Raw genomic sequence first — 22,352 nt, forward strand, 5'->3', positions numbered from 1 at the left:
GACCTGTAGATAAAGCAACTGTGCTTTGTCAGCTCGAAAAAGCTTGGAGAAAATGGCATATTCTCCTGAAACAAAGGGAGATCTTGCTCTTAGTTATTCCAGGTCAGCAGGAGAAGGAAGCTTGATTTGATGTTGTGTCCTGCAAAGTATAGATGTTGGCTGAGTTTTGGTTGCACAGACTGGTGATGATGGACGATGCTGAAGGCACGGCACAGATAATTCTTATTGATGTCAAGATAAGTTGCACATTGCTGAAAGTTAAGAGAAGATGTAACTTGAATTTGAATACACATGGTGTAAGTAAAAGAAAACCCTCCCCCCCGTTTCTCACCTCAATTTAATTTTTGCAGAGATGCTTTTTTGAGAGTACAGTGCAAAAAGTTTGGAGATGGCAGCCCTGTGCAACTACATCAAACATCCTAATGTTGAATAATAACTGCAATCTGTCATATAAACATATCAAAATAATTGGCTGTACTTCATTGGTAATGTTGATCAGACTGCATGGCAGTACCTTCTGTCACCAAAATTATTTACAGTAACAATGCAGATGTTATTTACAGTGACCTACTAATTATTCTTGAATGAGGGACTGATTTCTTCTTGCACATGATAAGCTTAGCTCCTTTTAAAATGAGCTCTTTTCACCTTCTGTCAAATTATTTTAAACCAGTAAGTAGTTAATTAAAATGTCTGGTGCTATAACACTGTTTGAAGTTTAAAATATTAGCAAAATTTTGGCTGAGCTTGGTAGGAATGAAGGAAAATGCTTCTGTTGTCAGAAGAGGTTGTGTTATGGTCTTTCACAAAACTTACCTAAGAGAAAGTTTCTCTTTAATGATATATTCTTACCTAAGTTTGTGGTGGTTCGCTTCTACTTCCATACTTTCTCTTCTACTTCCAAATCCTTTACTTGCTTAATAATCGTTTGTATTAATTGATCACCATAGTTCTAGGATTTTTTTGAGTGAACCTATCAAAACCAGTGTGTTTTACATTCCACTAAACTGCAGTCAGATAGCAATTTTTGTCTTTGACTGTCACATTAAAAAAGCTGCAGTGTTGAATATCATTTGCATTACATGCACAAAAAAGTTGGAAAGCATTAAAGTACCTCGGGAATAAAAGTAGTGACTTCACGTAAAATATCTAGAAGTGTAACAGTGGTTCTTCAAGTTTACATGAAGACAGTATTAAGCAGCTATCTTCTTTTCATGTAATTTGATTGGAAAAACAGCTTTTGCTTTAAATCTGCTGTAAAACCATTTCCACTGTGGGTCTCCAACATGAGTCATTCAAATGATAAAATAAGCAAGCTGTATACTTCCTCTGTTGTGCTATTTTTATTTTTACTTGATGCAGCATGTTATCCTAGAGTGCTTAGGGTTTTTTTCATTTCCAAAGGATGCAAAAGCTTCTATGATGGCTAAATGGGGATGTAGAATAGATGACGATTGCTACCTTTTTTATGCTACCTTCTTTTTTTTGTAAAAGTCAAGGTGAAGGAATTAAGTATTTAAAGAATTTTAAAATAGGGAAATCACAGATATTCATGCATGTCTGTGTCTTCAAAAACTGTCAGGGAGAGGTAGGTGTTTGCCTTAAGCAGTTGTTTATCTTATTAGGATTATGGCTGACTTACACGGCTGTATCATGATATATTGTCGCCATATAGACTACCTCTTGATGCTTATTCACTTATTTTCAGGGTGCATGCTAAACGTATTTACTTATTGCACACTTTCAGGACTGAAATAGAGAAAGGCTAAAATTAAAGCCTAACACCCACAGAAGCTAGAAGCCATTTAGTGCCCAAACATTACTGTAGGGCTGTGCACTGACTGCTTGTCCAGATCATGTGAGGTTCCCATATGGTAGCATCAGTGGCTGAACCCTTAGTTGATGAATGTTGTCTCAGTGCCTTGATCACAAGACAGTTTCCTTCTAATAGAGATTATAAAACTGAAGATGGGTAAAGAGATGACTAATTTGCAGTGCATAGTAAAAGTAGGGTGTTGTCTTCAGATGCTATGGGTGGACAACTAGTGGCAGATATGGAATGAAAGGTGTAAGGGGGCTTTTCACTCTTCTAAGGGAAAACAGTTAAGTGTGTGAATGTACTGGAATCTCTTGACTTTTACAATATGATCTGCAGCTTGAAAAGCAAAGCCTCTCAACGCATAATTTTTGTGGCCCACTTCAGGCCCAGGACTGCCATTTCATCGTGGAATGAAAAGCACAATGAGTTCCTGAAAAAAAGGAGAGCAGCTCTCTTGTTTCTGTTAGTAGAAAAAGGCTTCTTTGTATATACCACAGCTATTGCTTATCTACAGGCTTTACTTTTATTTTTTCTCTCTCTGAATGCTAGGGATCTTGAAACATAAGCTTAAAGAAAGACTAGGAAAGAAAATGAGTGTTACTGGGCATCACATGGACTGGGAATATGTATCTATGTAATGCCTACATGCAAGGGGGCATATGGCTGTGTAAAAGAGACTTCGGTAAATACCAGGAGAAACACCTAGTAGAATCTGTTATGATGTGGTACAGTTTTCTGCTGGAAAGAAGCAAAACCCCTGAGGCTTGAAAAATGTTTTAATTAAACCAAACACAATCCTTGGGAGTCTACCGGAGAAAACTTTCTCTTTAGAAAGATGGGCAGTATGACTGAGAAGGTTAGTTTAATCTCCATGTTTTATCATCCAGTTAGTGTATCCATGCTTTATCATCCAGTTAGTGTATTCATTGCCTTCTCACAGCGAATCCAGCCCTGGAAAATGTTTAGACAGCATTTTCTTTGCAAGTGTCCTCAAATGTTCAGAAATGTGTGGTGAATCTTCAACGGAATGGCTTAAAGAGCAGTCACTGATGTTCATCATTGCTTGAAACTATTTTATGAGCAGAGGCTTTTGAGTGGTAGAGTAAGGTCTGGCATTTGCTCATAGGGCTACACTGTACCTGCTCAGCGCAGACGTAGCCTGCCTAGCTGTGAACTAGGTCATTGGGAAAACCTACTTAGCTATGAATTATTTAGTTGGCTTTCCATGAACAGTGGCAGTATTTGCCACAGATCTGTTTAGACTGCAAAACCCACCAGAGAAGAAGAAGCTTTCAAGAAGAGCCTAGGCTGAGCTTTTTTGCCTACTAAAACTTGGTTTGGTTCACTCCAGTTTGCAAACACAGTATTGACTATGGTCAAAACATAACCATTGTTTGCAAACCCCAGCTAGTAAAGACCCAAATATTCTGAAAACTTCAGAATTTGGGGGAGTATATATCTGCATGTCTTGCTGTCTCCATGTGGATCTGCTTCAGACTCACAGCTCAGGCAAGGTACTGTCAAAAATAATCAATATGTGTGCAAGACTTGCATGAGCTAAAAAAAAATTTAAAATTTCCCCTTCAAAAAGTGCTCATATAGCCCTGCTGAGCTTCTGATGTCTCTTCTCACAGCTTTTTCAAGCTGTAAGCTTTTTTACGTTTCTGATCAAAATGCACAAGCAAGTCTTGATATCTTTTTTTATTTTCTTTCTAACAGCGGTAGTTTAAAATAGAGGGTACATAGAACAAAGGAGAGCAGAAAACGAGAAGCTACCAGATGTGATTATGTGTTAGAATAGTGCGTTATGGAAATTTTATTATATACTGTGCCTTACTGTCCTGAGTATTGGTATTAATGGATGTTAGGTCAGGTTCACACAGCAATCATGTTAGCCTGTATAACTGATGGGAAGCTCAAAGCACAGCAGGATGCTCCTCTGCCTCATGCTTTGTCTAGGCAGCAGTCAAGGAAATGGCTTCTCTGGCATCCTTGTGTGTTCCAGATAGTCTCTTAGGCCAGTCTGCCCTCATGTGTGCACCCAGCTTCTATTCACACTTGCATCCATATTTTAGTACAATATGTAAGTCTGCTTTTTTTTTGTTGCATTCAGTTTCTGCAAACCACTTACAGCTTTTTACACAAATGACTGTGGCTTGCATTTTGAATTACGAATGTGCCCTGACTGTTCCATTGCCCTTTGTCAATAACAGATGCATGAGGCCAAATTCTGCTCTTGGTCACTTTAAGGAAGATCATAAAATCATAGAACAGTTAGGGTTGGAAGGGACCTTAAAGATCATCTAATTCCAACTCCCCTGCCGGGACATCGCACTAAACCAGGCTGCCCAAGGCCCCATCCAACCTGACCTTGAACACCTCCAGGCATGGAGCATCCACAGCCTCCCTGGGCAACCTGTTCCAGTGTCTCACCACTCTCATAGTGAAGAAATTCTTCCTAATGTCCAGTCTAAATCTGCCCCTCTCCAGTTTATACCTGTTCCCTCTCGTTCCATCACCCAAGCCTTTATGAATAGCCCCCTCCCCAGCTTTCCTGTAGGCCCCTTTCAGGAACTGGGAGGTCGCTGTAAGATCTCCTCTGAGCCTTCTCTTCTTCAGGCTGAACAACCCCAACTCTCTCAGGCTGTCCTGGTATGGAAGGTGCTCCAGCCCTCCGATCATCATTGTAGCCCTCTTCTGGACCCATTCCAACAGCTCCATATCCTTCTTACGTTGGGGATTCAAGAACTGGACACAGTATTCCAGATGAGGTCTCACAAGAGAGGAATAGAAGGGCAGAATCACCTCCCTCGACCTGCTGGCCACGCTTCTTTTGATGCAGCCCAGGACACGGTTGGCCTTCTGGGCTGCAAGCGCACACTGCCGGCTCATGTCGAGCTTCTCATTGACCAGCACCCCCAAGTTTCTTCTCTGCAGGGCTGCTCTCAACCACATCATCCCCCATCATGTACTGAAACTGGTACAGGACCCAGGTGCAGGACCTTATACTTGGCTTTGTTGAACCTCTTGAGAGGTTCATGGGATCTCAGCTTTCACATAGGTATTCAGGGTAATTCACTTAAGGCATACACATTACAGCATTAATAGAAACCAGATTAGGACCCTTGCTTTCCAGAGATGACCATATATCCCTTGAAATATAACCTATCCAGTGGACTGATCATAGCTCACAGGATGCTTAGTGGAGGGAGTTCTGAACAGACCCTGTAGAACAAGATGACTGCTTAGTGCCTCTTATACTGTCTATATCTACTACATTGCATTAGATTACCTTTGCTAGTGAGTATTGCTGTGATTGAGGAGAGGTAGAAGCGGCACTGGTAGACTTCAGAAATCACTGTCACTATGTAAAGCAAAGGAATATCCTTGTAGGAGACACCTGTGGTGTACCAGTGCAAACTCTCGTATTGCAAAGCTCTATGTGGCTTGCAGAGTCAATGCTGTTAGTTTGCTACACGTTATTTATTTTGTTTGATGTAATGTTTGTCAGCTGTTCAAATCTTGGGATGTTCTGATATCTAATTAAACAATCCCTTGAGTAGTTGTTTATATATCATGTGGAAAAGTTAGATGGGAAGAAGTACGTATGGCCCAATTGCCAGGTGTTCTCTGTTTCTAAACCTGAAACCTCTGCCCACTAAAAAGCAGGGCTTGAAGTATACCTGGAAGATAAAACTGCTTTCCACTTTACCAAGTAATGAAGCACTCTCAGACCTGAAGACTGGACATTTGTTTAGCAACCTATCATTTCAATTCAGAATAGTTGAAGCCCTACACAAGTGAAAAATGCAGCAACTGCGTAGATATGATGTGTGACCTTTTATTATACAAGAATCTACCTCAGTTATGTGGAAATAAAGTAAATATCCCGAATTTCACTTGGCAATGTGTTCATATTCAGTGGAACACTTGCTAGTCATGAAGTAAGAACTGCTCTGCTGGGCAGCGGTTTAATTTTTCTGAGCTTTCCCTTATGTCTGTCAAAATGTCAGCATGTCAGTTACTTGTATTGCTCCCAGGTGGATTGATGATCTTTGGTGGAAAAAGATTGTAAAATGAGGTGGTGGTAGTGGTTATTATTATATTTTTTTAACTAATTGTTTATTTGTTTATTTTAATTGCTGTTACCATTGCAATATCGTTGTTGAAATGCAGAACAATTTTATTTTATTTTATTTTTGGATTCGGAAAACTTGTTTCCACTGGTCTACATGAAGATTAGGCATTTGCTAAATCTACTCGCTCATTATAATTCTTGGACCCATAAAGTTCCATTTGATACACAACACTAATAGCTAAATAAATACCAATGTGCCCTTTGACTTTGGAACCCTTTACACATTGGTGGTTCTGACGTGGGAATCCGTTGCGGCATGGAATAGGAATTTTCCTCCAGTTATTTCCCAAAAGCAACATGTCTTTTAGGTGTTAATTTTCTGTCTGTAGTTAACATCGAGTTGACATGTATTGTTATGCCTAATAAAGTGTTAAGTGCACTCTGCATTACTATTTCTATATCCTATAAATAGATAAGCAGGAATTCAACCTGGTGTAGGGGTGCTGGGAGATACCCAGCTTTGGTGATGTAAACCTGCTGCCTTTCTCAGCGCATATTGGAAATCTTATATAATATGCCTCTCCCAAATGATCCTTGGATCCATAAATTTAAATTGCCAATTCCCTTCATGGAGAAGGAGAAATATGACTGGAAAGAGAGTTGAGAAACTGAGGGAGGAGGAAGAGGGCCAGCCATACTGTTTAAAATGTTGAACAAAGAAGCTGAGCTGAATTGGGCTAAGAATACATATAGTCTAGCATTCTCCTTTTGATCTATGTCAAATGAGCCTGAAATGATGGGGTATTCCAGAATATGAATGAACTCCCTCTGCAGAAGGTTTCTGCTGTTACTTGTGACATGCAGATCTTCGGCCAAGTCTGAGACGTTTTAGAAACTGTCAGATAGGACAATAACAAGGAAAAAAAGATAAAAACCAAAGAATACCTAGCCAAGTTAGAGTTTAATACACAGATCAAAGGCAGATGGCTATTCATAAGAAAACTAACAAGCAGTGGGAACTAATCAGTGGCTTTCCTGAAGGATGAGACTTGGGACTAATCTTGCTTTTTTTCATTAATACTCCATTACCAGAAAGAAAAATGAGCTACTAAATTGTGTTGATTGCACAAGTTTTGCTGTTTTATCTACAATAGAAGGATATTTCTCTTTTCAATTTGCTGTCTTTGAGTAATCAAAATCTTTGTACTCATCTTGTACATATAGACAGAGTTCTGCAAGAAAGTACAGGGTGTTTTTTTGAGCATAGCACAAATCTGGGGCCTGGTCTCAATTAATTCTGTCCAGTGATCGATACCCGAGATGCAGCTCGGCTCTTACAGTCCCAATTCTTTTCAGATCAATTATGTATCTCTGAAACTAAGAACTTACTGGTAGATACTAGCTGGGGAACAAGAATTCTCTCTCATAAAGCCTGCCTGAATGCAAGAGAGAGAGACAGACTAGCTATACTGGTCAAATATATATTTAAATAAGCTTAATGATTAGAAATGCCGTCCAGGTAAACATCTGTTTTGCTGTCTTCTATCCCTTTTTCACAGTCACAGTGCTCTTTGGTCCCCATGTTGCTGGTAAAGGATCATATTAAGACAGTGTCTAGGGTGGCTAAAAATTGGCAGCCCAGATCCTTGAAAGCATGCCAGTACAAACACTGCTGGTTTTGCGTTGTTTTCTTACCTTCAGATGATTCTTGAGAATTGTCAATGTCTGGAAACTGAAGTCGATTCAAATATAGTGTCTGCTGATTAACTTTAGTTCTTTAGAGTGTCTCTCATCTGGTGTGATAATTTCTCTTACCCAATATCTTCATACATATGTGCACACAAATAGAGCAACAATTGCTGTTTCCAGGTGAATCTCTAAGAAAAGCAAGATACCATAATAATTCTTATCAATAGATTAAGATCCAAAGGACCTAATCATCTTGGTAGGCAAAAGCTTTTCACAGTACTGGTTATATGGAGGGAGCCTGGCCATCAATCAAATCTCCTCTCTCTGAAGCTTTGTTTTGCAGCCAAGGAAGGGCACATAAGGGAAATTTTAGAGAAGATCCAAAAATAGCAGGTGACTGTCACTGCTGCACTGTGCTCACATTTAATCATCAGACTGGAGAAATAACATGTCTGGGTTGTAGAAATACAGGTCTACTGTTTAAATGCCAGAAATGGGTACAGAGAGATACAGCCTGTATATATGACACTGCAGCTCCTGACAGATCTTTCTACCTCAGTTTTCTCAGTCAAGAATCTTAACTTTTCGCTTGGTGATTTAAATGTTTTGAAAGACGTTAGAGGTTTTCTGATAAAGCTGTTGCAATGACATATTTTATTGCACTTTCTAACCTATGGGTGAGTATTTAATGTTTGCTTTCATTCACCAAACTTAATAAACCAGAAGGATTTGCTTCAGTAGAGATAAATACTAGGAATTTAGCCAGCAAACGGAATGTTAGCTGTGCTGTTTGGATTTTGTTTGGTTTTTTACATTTGTGAGGGGTTTTTTGCTTGGATTTGGTTTCTAAGATTTAGAAACTTTGGTTTTCTGCTTTTCATTTTATGATAGGTGGCAAAGAAGGCATGTTGGCTGTCTTTGATATTGGTCAAATACCAACTAAAGAGACTCCTATTTTGTTCATTTTAAGTAATTGCCATGATCTCATTAACAATAGACTTTTCTTTTGAAAGGAGGCAACCTAATTAATGCAGTACCCTTTCATTGCTGCTACGTCAACATCAAATGTATGGTATAAAAAAGCTATCCTCCACCAGAAGCCACATGCTGCCTCATTAAAAACAAAAACAGGAAACATTTGATTTACTCTGAAAAAGACCATATCAAAATAGAAATAGGGGAAGGGAGGAGAGGCTGCAGCTGTGGCAGTCAAAGTTTCAACTACAGAGCTCTTCTCTTTTTTTTTTTTTAAACACTTGTCAAATTTGTCCATTTCACTTAGCTTTTGTCTTGCAGAGTTGTGCATATGTTTACATGTATTCACTAGTTTTGTTTCAGGCCGCGGGATAGTACTTGTTTAGTTAATCAAGTGGTGCTATATAAAGTTAGAATTAGTGGTCAAAACTGAACATTCCTTTTTTGTTATCCTGCTTCCAGTGCATATGATTCAACATGATTAATAAATTCTTTGAGTTACTCTGAATGGCAGTGCCACTTAATGTGCAATTGGATGAGTCAAAACATCATCCAGCCTAGAACTGAGGGCCAAGCAATCTGTACAGTATTAGCTTTGCACTGATGCCAGACAGTAAGCCAAATTTGAGTCCAAACACTGAAAGAAAATGTATTTCACTTAATTATTTTTTCCTATTGAAATATCGAAAATAATTTTAACCAATTACACAGATTTTTGTTGTCTACTGCAAAAATGAAAGCACAGTTCACACAATTAAGCTGATAAAAAAGCAGCTGTTCAATACTTGTTGTTCAACAGTACTTGAAACTCCCAAAAGAAATCAGTGCACTTAACTTCTTTGCCTTTCATTCTTTCATCCTTGTCCCAAAATGCAAAAGGATTCAATTCACTAATTTCTTTCTGATTTGTAATTCATAGAAATAAACCAGCTCTGTGGTTTGGTGCCATCTTACTACATCAGACCACAGTATCTTACGGCCTGTAGAAAATCTATGTGGCGTTAATGCCTATCAGTAGCTCAAGCTAGGTGTTCTTGTTCTGTCTGTCATTCTCCAATCCTCTCTCTTTAAATGTTTTCAGAAACCCCATGTGACATTACAGTCTACTCCATCTTTATCCAATGCAAGACTTGGTTTCCGTTCTGGGAGAGTTGTTTTCAGTTAGCTGTGAAACCCTGAACCAACAATAAGGATGAGTAATGTCTGGATGACTGCCATCTCTGCAAGATACGTTTCCCAGACCAGTTTTTTTCTTTCTGATACTGATTGAATGCTCTGTTCTCACAAGACCACCCTCCTACTATAGACAAGATAGTGGAACATAATGTCTGTCATCCGTAAAACTTGTGTGATGATACATCCACATATTTATCCTTGTGGATAGGCCTTATCTAAGACTTGCAGTCGGAACTTCTCTGAACATCAGTGCTTGGTCTAGAGCAGCACTTCATTTGGATCTGTGTATGCCTTTTCCTACAGTTGTTTTTCAGTATCAGCTGCATTGGGTTCAAGTGAGAGTTGAAACACTTGTCTGCATGTTTGGGTATGAAAATATTTGAGGGTTTAAAACATTCAGGTGACTGCAGCTACTGTGCGAAGAGTGTAGAGATTTGAGGTTATTCTCCAAGTGAGCAAAAGTGGAAGAGGCTACCAGAAGGGCAAAATGACCAAAATCCCCAGGGCCCAGAAATTTATATTAAGAAGAAGAGAGAACTAGGAACCCTTTACCACATTGCTGCTAATTGAGCCTGTCAGGATCTTTGAGGTGGAAATACCACATACCCGTAGAGTACAAGTAAGGGAAATGTATGTTAAGGAAGTCTGGAGCACATGATGCATAAGAAAAGGCTGGGGCAAATGGGTTTGTTCAGCCTCCAGAAGACAAGGTGAACAAGAGATCATATTGCTGTCTTCAACTTCCTAATGAGAGTGTGTAGAGGAGACAGAACTAGAGTCTTCTTTAAGGTAAACAGGGATAGGAAAAGAAGCAACAGTCACAATTTGCAACATAGGAGATCCCGGTTTAACACTGCAAGTACTCAAGCACTGGAAGAGGTTGCCCAGAGACGTTGTGGAATCTCCATCCTGGGAGATGCTCAACCTATAATGGAAAAGACCTTGAGCAATTTGAGCTAATCTAACCTACCCTTGAGCAGATGACTTTGAAAAATCTTTTCCAATGGAAATAGTCCTGTGATATAGCTCTTATACAGTGCTGTACTGTTTCGGCAGGTGAGAGGGCAGACGAGGTCTAGGGGAAGGAGATTGTTTAGAGATATAATTTAATTTATATAGCTTCCTTAAACTTTATTTGTCTGTCCTGTGGTTTTGAAAGGCTCTATAAGCTGTTTCTCTTCTTTTGTTTTTTTACTTGAGGATATATGGTTTTCCTCTGTCTGTTATTAATACTAAGTGTAAGGGCCTCTGTGTTGAGATTGAGATTGATGCCTTAAAATTGGCCCTCAGGGCAATAAGGATTGTTAGAAGACTGAACCGGATGTCACTACTGCACTGAGTGAGCACAGCCAGATGCAAGCTTCAAAAGATAGACTCAAATGGCTTGTCATTTAGCAGAGTCTCGGAGATAGAGTACGAATTAGGATATTTTATGTATTCTGCCCTAATTATATTCTTACACTCAGAAAGATTAAAGAAGGAACAAACATTACTTTCTTTTAATAAGAGATTAATAGGGGCGCAGGGAAATGGACATCTACACACTGCTTTTTTTCAGTCATACAACATGCTGTGATGCGTAATGTTACTAAAACTGAGAGAAGTGCAGAGATGTTCAGATTGACATTTCAGTGTCTGTCTGATTTCAGTATCTGTCTAAAATATAGGGTTCAATAATCCTATTATATGTCTGGCACACTCTGTCTTTAGCAATTTGCCTCTTGTAACTGCTATAATAAGACAGAACAGGCAAAACGGAATTCTGTGTGCCTCATCGTATTATTCAATGAAGTTATTTCGTCATCAGATGCAATCTAGTCTTTCCTGCTGTGTGGTATTGATTTTTCTAACCTTTCCTACTGTTAAATTTGTTTTGCTTTTTTAACTTTCTTAACAAAGGTTAATGTTATTAAGTTGAGCAGGTATCTATAAAACTACAAGCATCAGTCCTTTCATTAAATCTTAGCTGCATCGTGAAGCTCTGTCTTGAAGATTTTTGTCATTCGGGAATAATACAGTGAAGGTTGACAAGAACTGCATTTGAACTGTCATCCAGTTCTGTGGTATCAAATATTGAATTTGATATGTCAGAAGCAATAGATTTATCTAAAACTCTTACCATCAGTGAATATGAACTGCACAGACATTCATTTCAGTGAGGCCGTAAAGAGAATGCAGGACAATGGCAATGCTGCTGAATGTCCTGTTCCCCAGGACTATCTGACCTCTGACGACACCAGTCTTTTTTGCCTTTGTGGCAACAGGAGCAAATCTAAAATCTCTGCCAATTCCAGAACTGATTATTTCCTTGATGTGGAAAGAGAATGAGAAATCATGGTTTAATTTGTAGGAAGTGGTATCTTTAATGGTGGGACTTTGTCAGTATTTTTCACTATGATCTATAGCAGTACTTGTATAAAGTGTCAAAGGTGCAGACAGTGAGTAAACAGTTTCAGGATACTACTGTTAAGCCAAGATTTTGTTTTTAGTTACTGCTGCCAGAGTACCGGCCTGGTATCATAGGTATATTAGCCTGCCTTTAATGAATTGTGCATTTGACATCCTGTTTACACATTTAGTTCGCATTTCTGTGATGCATCTTTGGGACCTCCCACTGTGAATATGTGCAAGAGACAGTAGCCAGGCTGAACAGGATGGCTATGTGTGGCGGATCAGAGCTTTGGTGCTCTCCAGCCACCATGCTGACATTATCTTGCCTTGGTAGCACCTTGTAGTTGCTCTGAAATATTTTTCTTATTGAATAACATCCTGAGAAGCTAGGCAAGTACTATACTCAAGTGGAAAGTTTTTTTATAGTAGAAAGCATAAAATAATAAAATAATTTTAGCTGTTGCAGATCATCTCTCAGAAAAAATGTTAGACAGTTTGGTCTTCCCTGGGTGGAAAGCAGGTTTACAGCCTGCCTGCCTGCAGCTGCCAAAACCTGACTGTCCAAGGAGGAGATCAGGCTTGTCAATGACTGCAGGAAGGAATATTTCAAAGTCCTGAGGGCAGTGGGGGTTAAATCTTTTATTTATAAATTGGTACCTGTAAGCCACTTACTTCTGCCAGTATTGTGGGGCCAAGGAATGGTCCTAGCTAAAGATAGAAGACCTTCCTTCTCCACTGCTAATTTAAGAGCTGGTAACTCAGGTTCTCTCTCTTCTCCTATGCTCTGCAGTAACTGTCCCAGCCATGATATAGTTTTCATCTGTCACATTCTCACGCTGTTCAAAGGCTGATTGTGAAAGACTGCAGAGATTCTGTCTCTTCACAGTCTCTTGCAGCTTGGTCTCTCTTGCCACCATCAGTACTGATAACAAGACTGTCTGAGAGCACCCTGTTCTTAGTGAATGAGACATCTTTTCATTTAGAGGGGCTTTGATTAACACGTTCCCTTCAGTAGTTTTCAGGTCTAACTGTGAGTTTTCTGGATGGGCCTGAATATCCCTATGCCTTTCCTGAGCTCCCTTGGTGTCTCTGCTGGCACCGCACAACTCACATGTTCATTACAGACTTCAGATGGTTTGTGTCACTTCTCCCTCTGCCAATTTTAAGTTTCAGCCTTTCCTGAAGAGTGAAGATATTCAAATTGTTTGAAGCTTAGCACTGAGTTCAGGCTCCAGCTGTATTTTCCCTGGCTTCTTTGTGGTGGCAGCAGCATCGCTTCTGCAGGGGAGATCTTTGATTACACGTGCTGGTACGGCTATATGATGTCTCACATCTATGGGCTGTTATTACTACTTGAAAAGTTATTTAGAGCAGTATCAGGTATCAGAAGGGCTGCTGCTCTTAACCAGAATTCCTTTAAGAAGTTTTTGATGAGAGAGGAGAAGGGATATAATAAAAAGCATGCTGTTACTTCCTGCCTTATCTCTTCCACTTCATCCAAACCCCCTACTGCATTAGAGTTCTATTTGGTTTTATATGCATTCTGGCTGTGTGGGGAAGCATTTCAGTCAGAGTGAATGTCTTCCTATTGGGGGCTTATTATTTTGTTGCATGCAATCCTCTAACTGTGCACTGATCTGGGATATTTTGTCCCCTGTACCTTTATTTTTGCCACTAAGTTAGAGGCAACTTTAATACTTTTTTGATTGATTGTTTTGTTTTGTTTTTCCTAACGTAACAAAGTAATGTACTTTATACACACAGGCACACATACAAAGATTCTGTAGTCTGAATGCTTTTCTCTTATCAGTTGTTATCATGTATAGCACAAACATAAAATCTGTCAGATAAAGACAAAGGTAGGAGGCTTTTAAGGAGACCTTGAAGTGGTAGGAAAGGGAACCTCTAAATCCAGCATGTATGGTTCTAATATTAATTTACGATGCTGTATAGGTATTTTGTATCCTTGAAACCTCTTTGAATAGTGACTTTATGTGGTAGGTATACTTCACTTTTCTTCACTCAGCTTTTTGTCAGAGACTTAGGACTTGCTTTAGGTCTCAGTTAAGAAATCAGTTCTCCTACTCTTCTCCACTTTAAGGTCCTTTCCTCCAAGTTACCCCAAGTGCAAGGCAATTGTTGTATCACTGCAATTTAACTGGTACAAACTGCACTGTTTCCACTAAGTTTGAATGCTTGTATGCTTACATTTGTATACGTTTGAATATACATAACAGAAAAGTATTAACTGTAGCACCAGAGAGGATGGTTATTTTCCTGGAACCTGATTCTGGAACGTTACTGATCACCCAGGGCTCAGTACACCAGTACTTGTCCATCCAGCAGAGTATTGTAGAAAATGCTTATCCAAAGTCACAAATGTATTCAATGGGCTTTTAACATCTACTCCTGTGCCTATCAAACTGCAGTTTCATAATTTATTCAGCTGGGAGCTCTGGTCTTTGGGCTCTGTATGGGTTATAGTCCTTTACTTCTGAGTCTCCATGCAAAGACATGAGAATTGTTGACTGCAGTTAATTTCACTAAAGATAACATTAGTTCTAGAAATTGAAAGATAACTGACATTATTTTTTCTCTCCATTTTGCTGCTTCTGCACTAGGGGTGTGAGTTAATTGAGACCATGGATCAGGATCTCACAGATTTCACCAAGTGCCTTCAGATACTCCAAAAAAAGATACAGAAGAAGGGACTCCAGGTAAACACAACACATCTTTTGTCTCTAGTTCTTAGTAATTACTCTTCCTCTCAATGAATTTAGGTTTATGTTTTAAGTTTGCACTGAAATGAAACAATATTTTCATTAGCCTTGCCATTCTGTGGGTTTGCCGTAATTTACTGCATACGTTGTAAGCATTGATGCTTCTGATAAAAGGAATTACACCTTGTGTCAATGAACAAGCGTTGGCTTACTTAAAAGGCTGCTTGTATTGATTTCTGTTAATGAACTACCCAAAGTGCAGAAGAGCTGTTGTGGCTGGTGTTCAAAGCAAGAGTCCCACTTCAGCATGTATATATATCTTTTAAGTCTTGGCGCACTGAGCCTTGATGCTCACTATCTTTCTCTCCTGTTCCAAAGGTGAGATGTGAGGGAGATACTTATCCTGCCAAAATTACATATGGTGAGCAATACCTCCTTCTGCAAAAGGTTCTTTGGGAATCTAAAGGAACCTTTGCAGAGCAAAAAGTGTGCTAAACTTAAAAGGAGCCATATGGAGTTGTCAGCTGCTCATTTCACTGGAAAAGCAAAGGAGGCAATGTTCCCCCTCCTCGTCCACAGCTTGGTTTCAAAGGCCCACTTGTTTCATCTCTGAAATGCAATGTTAAAATTCCCTGGGAATTTCCAACAAGATGAGTCAATGGCAGATGTGCTTTTGAGATAGCTGCCCTTTTCTCCCTGTGGAACAGTAATTCATAAGGGCTGAGCTCTCTCTTCTGCTCTTTACCTGTGGGTGAACGGAACTGAGAGGAAGCACCTGTGGCCTCCTTTTACCAACAGAGAGGGCAAGAGTCATGTAAGAAAATGAGAACAACAGCACAAGATGGAAGATGTACAAGCCTCCTCTTTTCCCATTTTCATTGTAGCAGGGTCAGAAAGTTACCTAACTTCCTGAGATCACTGTACTCCAACAAAGCAGCAAGAAATAGAAATGCCAATATCACTCCCTCTTCCCTCTTTCCTCACTCCAGGCTGATAAATAATTAACCAATTTTTCTTAAGCTATTTTGAATGTCTTGCTCTTCTAAAGGAAATATATGTCCATGGGATATTTCAGAGTGCTGTTGCACAATGCCCATCTGCAAGTGCATCTCCTCTTGCCACCTTCAATACACACTGTTATTCATCAGTTTTTTCACCATCAGTACAGACAGAGATGGGAGGGTTTCTCCATACACTTCGTTATCTATCTGGCTGTGAGCCAGGAATCTCTTTGTATGATAGCTTGGGTTTTTTTTCGCCTGTAATTTATCATCACAAGAGCATAGAGGATTGTCTTGCCATCTAGGACACAAATGATAATGAGTGCTGGCGGAACAGATAAGCCACCTATGCCTAGGATTTGTTTTGACTTTGGCAAGTAAGATGCTTCTGTCTTAACAGAATTACCTTCAGAATGAAGGAGAACTTTAGTGTTTCCTAGATTCAGTTCATTATCAAATCCCAGCTATTGCTATAGAGGGATTTTCTTTAAATTATCACCAGTAGTTTTATAATGGTTAATCAACGTGTGGTTAAAATAAGAACAATGGGGACATGACAGCTACAGATGTGTTTCAACAATAAGTAGCCTGTTTGTAAAACTTAGAAGTCTTTGACCACTCTCCTAGGTAAAGCTCTGTTAAGTTGGTTAAAGGAAACTGCATTGTGATCCTTGACGATATTTTGTAAAGTGCAAGACAGAGTGTAATTGCAGTAATTTTTTAGAGCTTATGCCAAGGCCCTAAACCTAGAATTTCAGTTATATTTTCATGCTGTTAAATGTAAAATGTTCTTTAAATACAATCTGAGTTTTTCAGAGGTACAATAAGTAACATATGTATATTTTCTAAAACTACATACCATGTTCATTAAATCATAGCTGCTTCTTGCTTGGAATGTCTGTTCCATAAAACATAACAAGATGCTATCAGCTGACTTGTGTACACTAGCTAAAGCATGCATTTTTATTTTTGATCTTCAGCATTGTTTGGTATAAGAAATTTTAAGAAGTCATTCATTCAACTTAGGCAAATAATATATGAAACTTACACAAATAGAACCCAGAATTATACCACAACAGTATAAATTATTATTTTGGGTTCCATTTTTCCCTTTGCTTGGAAGCAGCAGGTGTAATTTGTTGGTAGGAGGCTTAGTGATTCTTCTGGATATCCTGATAATGCAGTGCTTAGCTTAATGCCTGGTTCCCCAGTAACAGAGATTCTGAGCACTTAAAACATTTACTGACCTCAGTTTGTGGATGTAACCACTTGGCTCCTCTGAAACTCTTGCCACTTTGAATACCTAAATTTGCGCTTAATTTAGGGTAGTATTCTAGCATAAATGTCAAGTGCAAGAAAACAGACTGTTCAAGACATAGATCTAAAATCATTGAGGAGAACGCAGATTTCTTCAGAGAAGAAAGCTGCCATTGAATTCTGTGGTCACCTGGGAAGGACATACAACTGACAAGAAAGGAAGGGACAAGGTCTGAAAACTAGAAGTGGATAGAGAAGGGGTTCTTGATCTGCATTTGCATTTTTGACCTGAAGTACAAACTCGCGTGTCATAATGTGCGGTTTTATATTCCTTCTGGAAAAAAGTATCAAAAGAGATTTTCTCTTATCTGAGAGTATTAACTAGGAAATTTCCTGTTTCCAGGAAAAAAAATACATGTCTCCAGGTTTGATTTTTATACACTCTGGCTGGCTTATCCAGAGCACTTGTCGAAGAGGAATATGCCAAAGAGACACTAGAAATCTGTTTCCCTGTGATTTATAGTTAAAGTTACTAAACAAGGAAAATATCTCTTTAGTATCTTAAAAAAAATGGATAGCACAGTCATGCTGTGTTTGCTGCTCTTTCTGAGTAGCAATCTGCTAAGCTAGGAAATTCATTACATTCAATATATACCATGGATGCACAGCCCTGTGACATATTTCGTCTGGATGAAATTCAGCTGTGAGGACCTGAGGTATTTGAAAGATCTTCCTCTGCTGGTTAGAGAATAAATTGTCATTTATATGCTATGCTGAACAGATAAAGTTTCTACTCTGATCTGTCAGTGACCTCTACAGAAGTTCTATGCAAAGGAGGTTTTTGAGCCTAAGTGAGTATATAGGGACAGTATTTTCTTCCAAAGGAATTAAGTTTGCGTAATTTACTTTTGATGCCTCTGCACCTCCCTTCTCCTCCTTCTTGCTCACCAAATAGCTTTTGAACAAATAACTTTCAAACAGAGGAATAGAGTACTTAAAGATAATAATGTCAAAAAGCTTTCTAAGAGGTTGCCTGAGTGAAAATGAAGGTGAGGTAGACACTTAGTGACCCCACTGGAGAGAATGTTGCAAAGGAGCTTAGATTTTGCCTTTACCACAAGGAAAGATGCAATTGCAGGTGGGAATAAACTGGACACAAATCTGGGAGAAGGAAAAAACCTTCTTAGTTTTTGAACTCCTTGTTTGGTGTAAACAACAATTCTGTCTTCTAGAATAAGTAGCCAAATTCGTGTTTTTTTCCTTATGTCTCAAATAAAAAATTTTAGAATAGTTTGTGAATCCTCAGGGTCATTGATTTCAGTTTGTATTGCATAAACTTGTTGCTTAGCCAAGCCATGCAGAAAGCACCATTGGGATCTTTTTGTGATATCGAAGTCACCTAACTATATGTATTTATAATTACATACTGCAGTTAAAGCTAGAACAAGCAGTACCTTTTATATGTGCAAGCTAGAATCAGTCTTAATTTTTCCTCTCAACGGCCCTAATTCATTTGTGAATTGCATTGTATTGGATGGGTGAAGCAGTGAAGCATCACCAACAGAATCTGACTCCTGCAGTTTCTTTCAAGCTTAAAGGCTGATAGATATCTCTTTCTCTTTCTGCATGACTGTGAGTATGTATGCGCACACATGCGTGTGCACGTATGTAGGTAAAAGTACTAATTTTCTGGCAGTATACATTCCTAGTCCTATATGATGATTTTTCAATATCTTAATAACACTCTCTTTATAGTGCTTTAATCACTATTTTATACATTCTGTAGTTATGTGAGTACTTTCCTTACTTCACTACCAGACATTCATGTACACTTATTTATAGTAATTTCTCCCTGGTACTACTTTCTGTTCTTAATTTTCTCTCATGTAGCACAAGCTATTTCAAGAAACCATCTGTACTGGTGGTAGGCATGCTTACAATATCTCTTATTTAGATATCAACAGATCTTGCATTAAAAGGGAGTGTTGTTATCTTCAGCTTGCAGATCGTAAAGCAGAAGTACAGAAACAACTTGTCCACAGTCTGCCAGCATACCAGTGGTGCAGTTGGGGATGATCCTCCAGTCTCCAGTCTTCATTAGGTGCTCTTTTCATAACAATGTCCCTGGTCTGACTCATAGGGAACTAATAGCAGCTCACGCCAGTGAGAAGTGGAAGTGTGTATATCGATATGCAGCTCCAAGAAGAATCCCCATAATGTAAAGATATATTTAAGCCATTATCTTTATCCTAAAGCTACAAACTCTGCTTTCTTTAACTGTTTCATCTGAAATACCATTTAATCTTAAAACTAAGCTGTAGAACTTTTCATTTAACTTTATTATCTTTTCTGCTTAAAAAAAGTTAAAGCAGCTCATTTGGTTATATGAGCTGAGGGTAAAAAAAATGAATTTTATTGAACTCTACATGCCTTTTAGTGCTTGAATGTTAGTGTGTTTAAATTGATAAAAGCATCAGTGTCAATATGAAAAAGTGAAAAAATCCAAACCAACGCATCCTAAAAACCCTTCGCAGTAAAGGGATACTATACTAAAATTTCCATTTTAAAATTACACTTTAAAGGTTCAATCTATCAGCAATCTGGGATATTACTATTTTTAAGTGAATGCAAGTATTTTTCTCTTTGAAAGAAAAAAGCATTGAATTAGTCCAGTTTCTTTTTTGTTGAGGGAGACTGAACTGAACACGTTAGTGAATTCCTGTGTTTATGAAGTGTGGAAGAGAAGGCAATGAAGTGATGTTCATGTGCCACCTTCAGCTATGCAGTGTTCAAATAGCTTATTAAGCACTCTAGTTTGTCTTTACATGATGAAAAAGACCCTGAGCAGACAATATTCTAAAATGAAACTCAGAAAATACATTAAAAGAGAATATTTTTTTACATAAAGAACAGTCCCATGTAGAAAGAGCATAATTATTGCAAGTACCAGGCTCTGTTTGGCTTAGCTTTGGTTTTGTCTGTCTGTTATTTGAGGTTATTCCTGATGACGTGACATTTTTGTAACAGTAAATATATCAGATTCAGTTCCCAACTCAGTCATAATTTTGCTGCTCACATTAATAGTCATTTCATGCTGGATCACTACGTTTTTTCGTTTCTGAAAACTTTTGGGAACCCAGAGCAGTAGTGGGAATAGCTTTTAAAGGAAAGCCTAGGAATGAGGACAGGCCATTACTAGATTTGGGAACAGATAAGTATCTAAATACCAGGGGGAGAGGCAGTCTGGAAGACACTCCAGCATGGAGCTGGAGTGTGAAGCTTTCAGAAGAGCCTTGAAGTTTGTGGCTCTATCTCCAAATTCCAAATAGAAGGCAGGGCTAAAAATGCACCTATTCAGTTTTGGTGGCACTGTTGATTTCTTCTTCTTAATGCCTCAAAGGAAGAGAATAGAAAATGCAAATGCGATATATTTTTGGGAAAGTTAAATACATGTAATGAAAAGATTTCTATACTGTCAAGTGCTGTATCAAAAGATTTTCATGAGTTATTAATAGTAATCCTCTTCATAAAACTTTCCTATCAGAAAGAAACAAATGGATCTAAAATGTTTCCTGTTAATTCGTACTTCTAAAATGTAGAATTTCATAATGCCTTTCAAGACGAGTAAATCCCTCTTGTAGGGTGTGCAGACATATCCTTGAGTGCTGACTGGTTTGACTCTTAAGGTCTAAATCCACCTTCCAGGAATGCAGTATCTAACTCATCTTTCCTATTGTCAAATAATTTTGAGGCTTTCCATTATAAAGGTATGGTAAAGTATATTTCTTGTAATACAGAACATCAGAGCTTGCCAGTTTCCAAAAAGAAACACTCAAATCTCATGCAACGAAAGCAGACTGTGTACCTGTTCCACTATAGATGTGGGCATCAAAACACAATATCTTTGTGTTAGAATAATTTCATGCAAAATGGATGTCATGCAAGAACACAGTACATCATATACTAAGAAATTTTCTTACGTAATCCTTGTATACTCCTCAGGGTTGTATTTGATCTATGAAGATAATGTAAAGAAAAAAGGCAGAAGCAGAGTGGGATTTCTGAAGAATGCATTGATTTTTGTTTGTTTGTTTGAAAAGATAAACCCCATATCCAGCTTTGAGGAGGGGAAGAACAAGGGGAGAAATATTGTTTATTTAGGCAGTTCAGGGAATGAAGAGATCAAGGATATGCTCGTTATCAACACTATGGAAGTTATTAAGGAAGCCTAGGTTTCACGCAACCAGCTACCGTTCTCTCAGCTTAGTCAAAGGGTGAATACATTTTAAACAGAAAACATGAGCTTGCTACAGATGATTTACTGTTCCCTTTGCATTGTCCAGTTTTGTCCTGTTTGTAACTGTTTTTCATAGGAGAGGTGATTCTCTTCCCCACCCCGCAGATTTTTAAATCAGTCCAGCCCCTTCTGCTTTACAGGGAGCACAGTTTATGCAGCTTCCCCTGATAGCAGCTATTGCTGATGGAACTGCCTCCCTGCTGGGGAAGTGGTCGGGCTGCACTGACATACCACTGTTCTCAAAAGACTGCTATGCTTACATTGACAGGGTCTTGGAGGTGGATGTTGTGGCAGGTTTTGACACCAGGTATTTTTATGCAGCTCAGGAACTGAGAGCTCAGTTTGTTGCCTAAGATTTTCATGAATAACTTGATTTATTTTTTTTCTGCCTGGCACATGAATACTGTGGTGTTACAAAATCTCCCATACATTATGAGTATTTTTATGAAATTCAGCTTAGTTAATGGGAGGTACAGTTTTTCTTTATAATTAAGCACATTAAGAGAATTGTGCTGGTGCAGCAAATTTTAACTGCAGATTATAATAGTCAGGGATTTTTTACATCTCAAATATGACTTCTTCCTACTAAACTGAGATGCTTGTCAAGAATAAATGACAGGCTTTTGGCTGTTGGTGAGACAGTTTGGTGAAAGCCTTTAGGAGTTTTCTATATTAATGAGTGTAGAAACATTGGCTATAGAGAGAACAGTTTCATCATTTCATGAACTGCAGTGATCTGGTCCTTCAAGCAGTAGGTGAATCAACAAATTAACCTTTTCCCGTGGCTTCTTTTTTCTACCCTGTTCGAGGAAATTTTTTCAACCTAAGTACTGTATATAAGAACATTCCCTTACTGCCTTCGGTTTCCTTTTTTTTCCCCCATGACATTTTCTCCCTCTTTGTAACATCATATGTCCTTTGAACAGTCAAGAGAAACAGTGGAATTGTA

The 22,352-nt window shown here is 38.6% G+C and overlaps 1 protein-coding gene across 3 annotated transcripts in view; it reads left to right on the plus strand.

Annotated features, from left to right (window-relative positions):
* TPK1 (thiamin pyrophosphokinase 1) overlaps positions 1–22,352 on the plus strand; it is a 303,110-nt gene that overhangs the window by 162,703 nt on the left and 118,055 nt on the right. For 2 of the 3 annotated variants that reach the window (XM_054059842.1, XM_054059843.1), the window contains exon 5: positions 14,750–14,845. The exons of the other annotated variant lie outside the window; for it this stretch is intronic. In XM_054059842.1, coding sequence (XP_053915817.1) covers positions 14,750–14,845 — 96 coding nt within the window. The remainder of the gene's footprint in view (positions 1–14,749; positions 14,846–22,352) is intronic. 3 annotated transcript variants of the gene reach the window in all.

This window comes from Cuculus canorus, chromosome 2 (genome assembly GCF_017976375.1).
Source record: "Cuculus canorus isolate bCucCan1 chromosome 2, bCucCan1.pri, whole genome shotgun sequence".
In the NCBI taxonomy this organism is placed as follows: domain Eukaryota; kingdom Metazoa; phylum Chordata; class Aves; order Cuculiformes; family Cuculidae; genus Cuculus; species Cuculus canorus.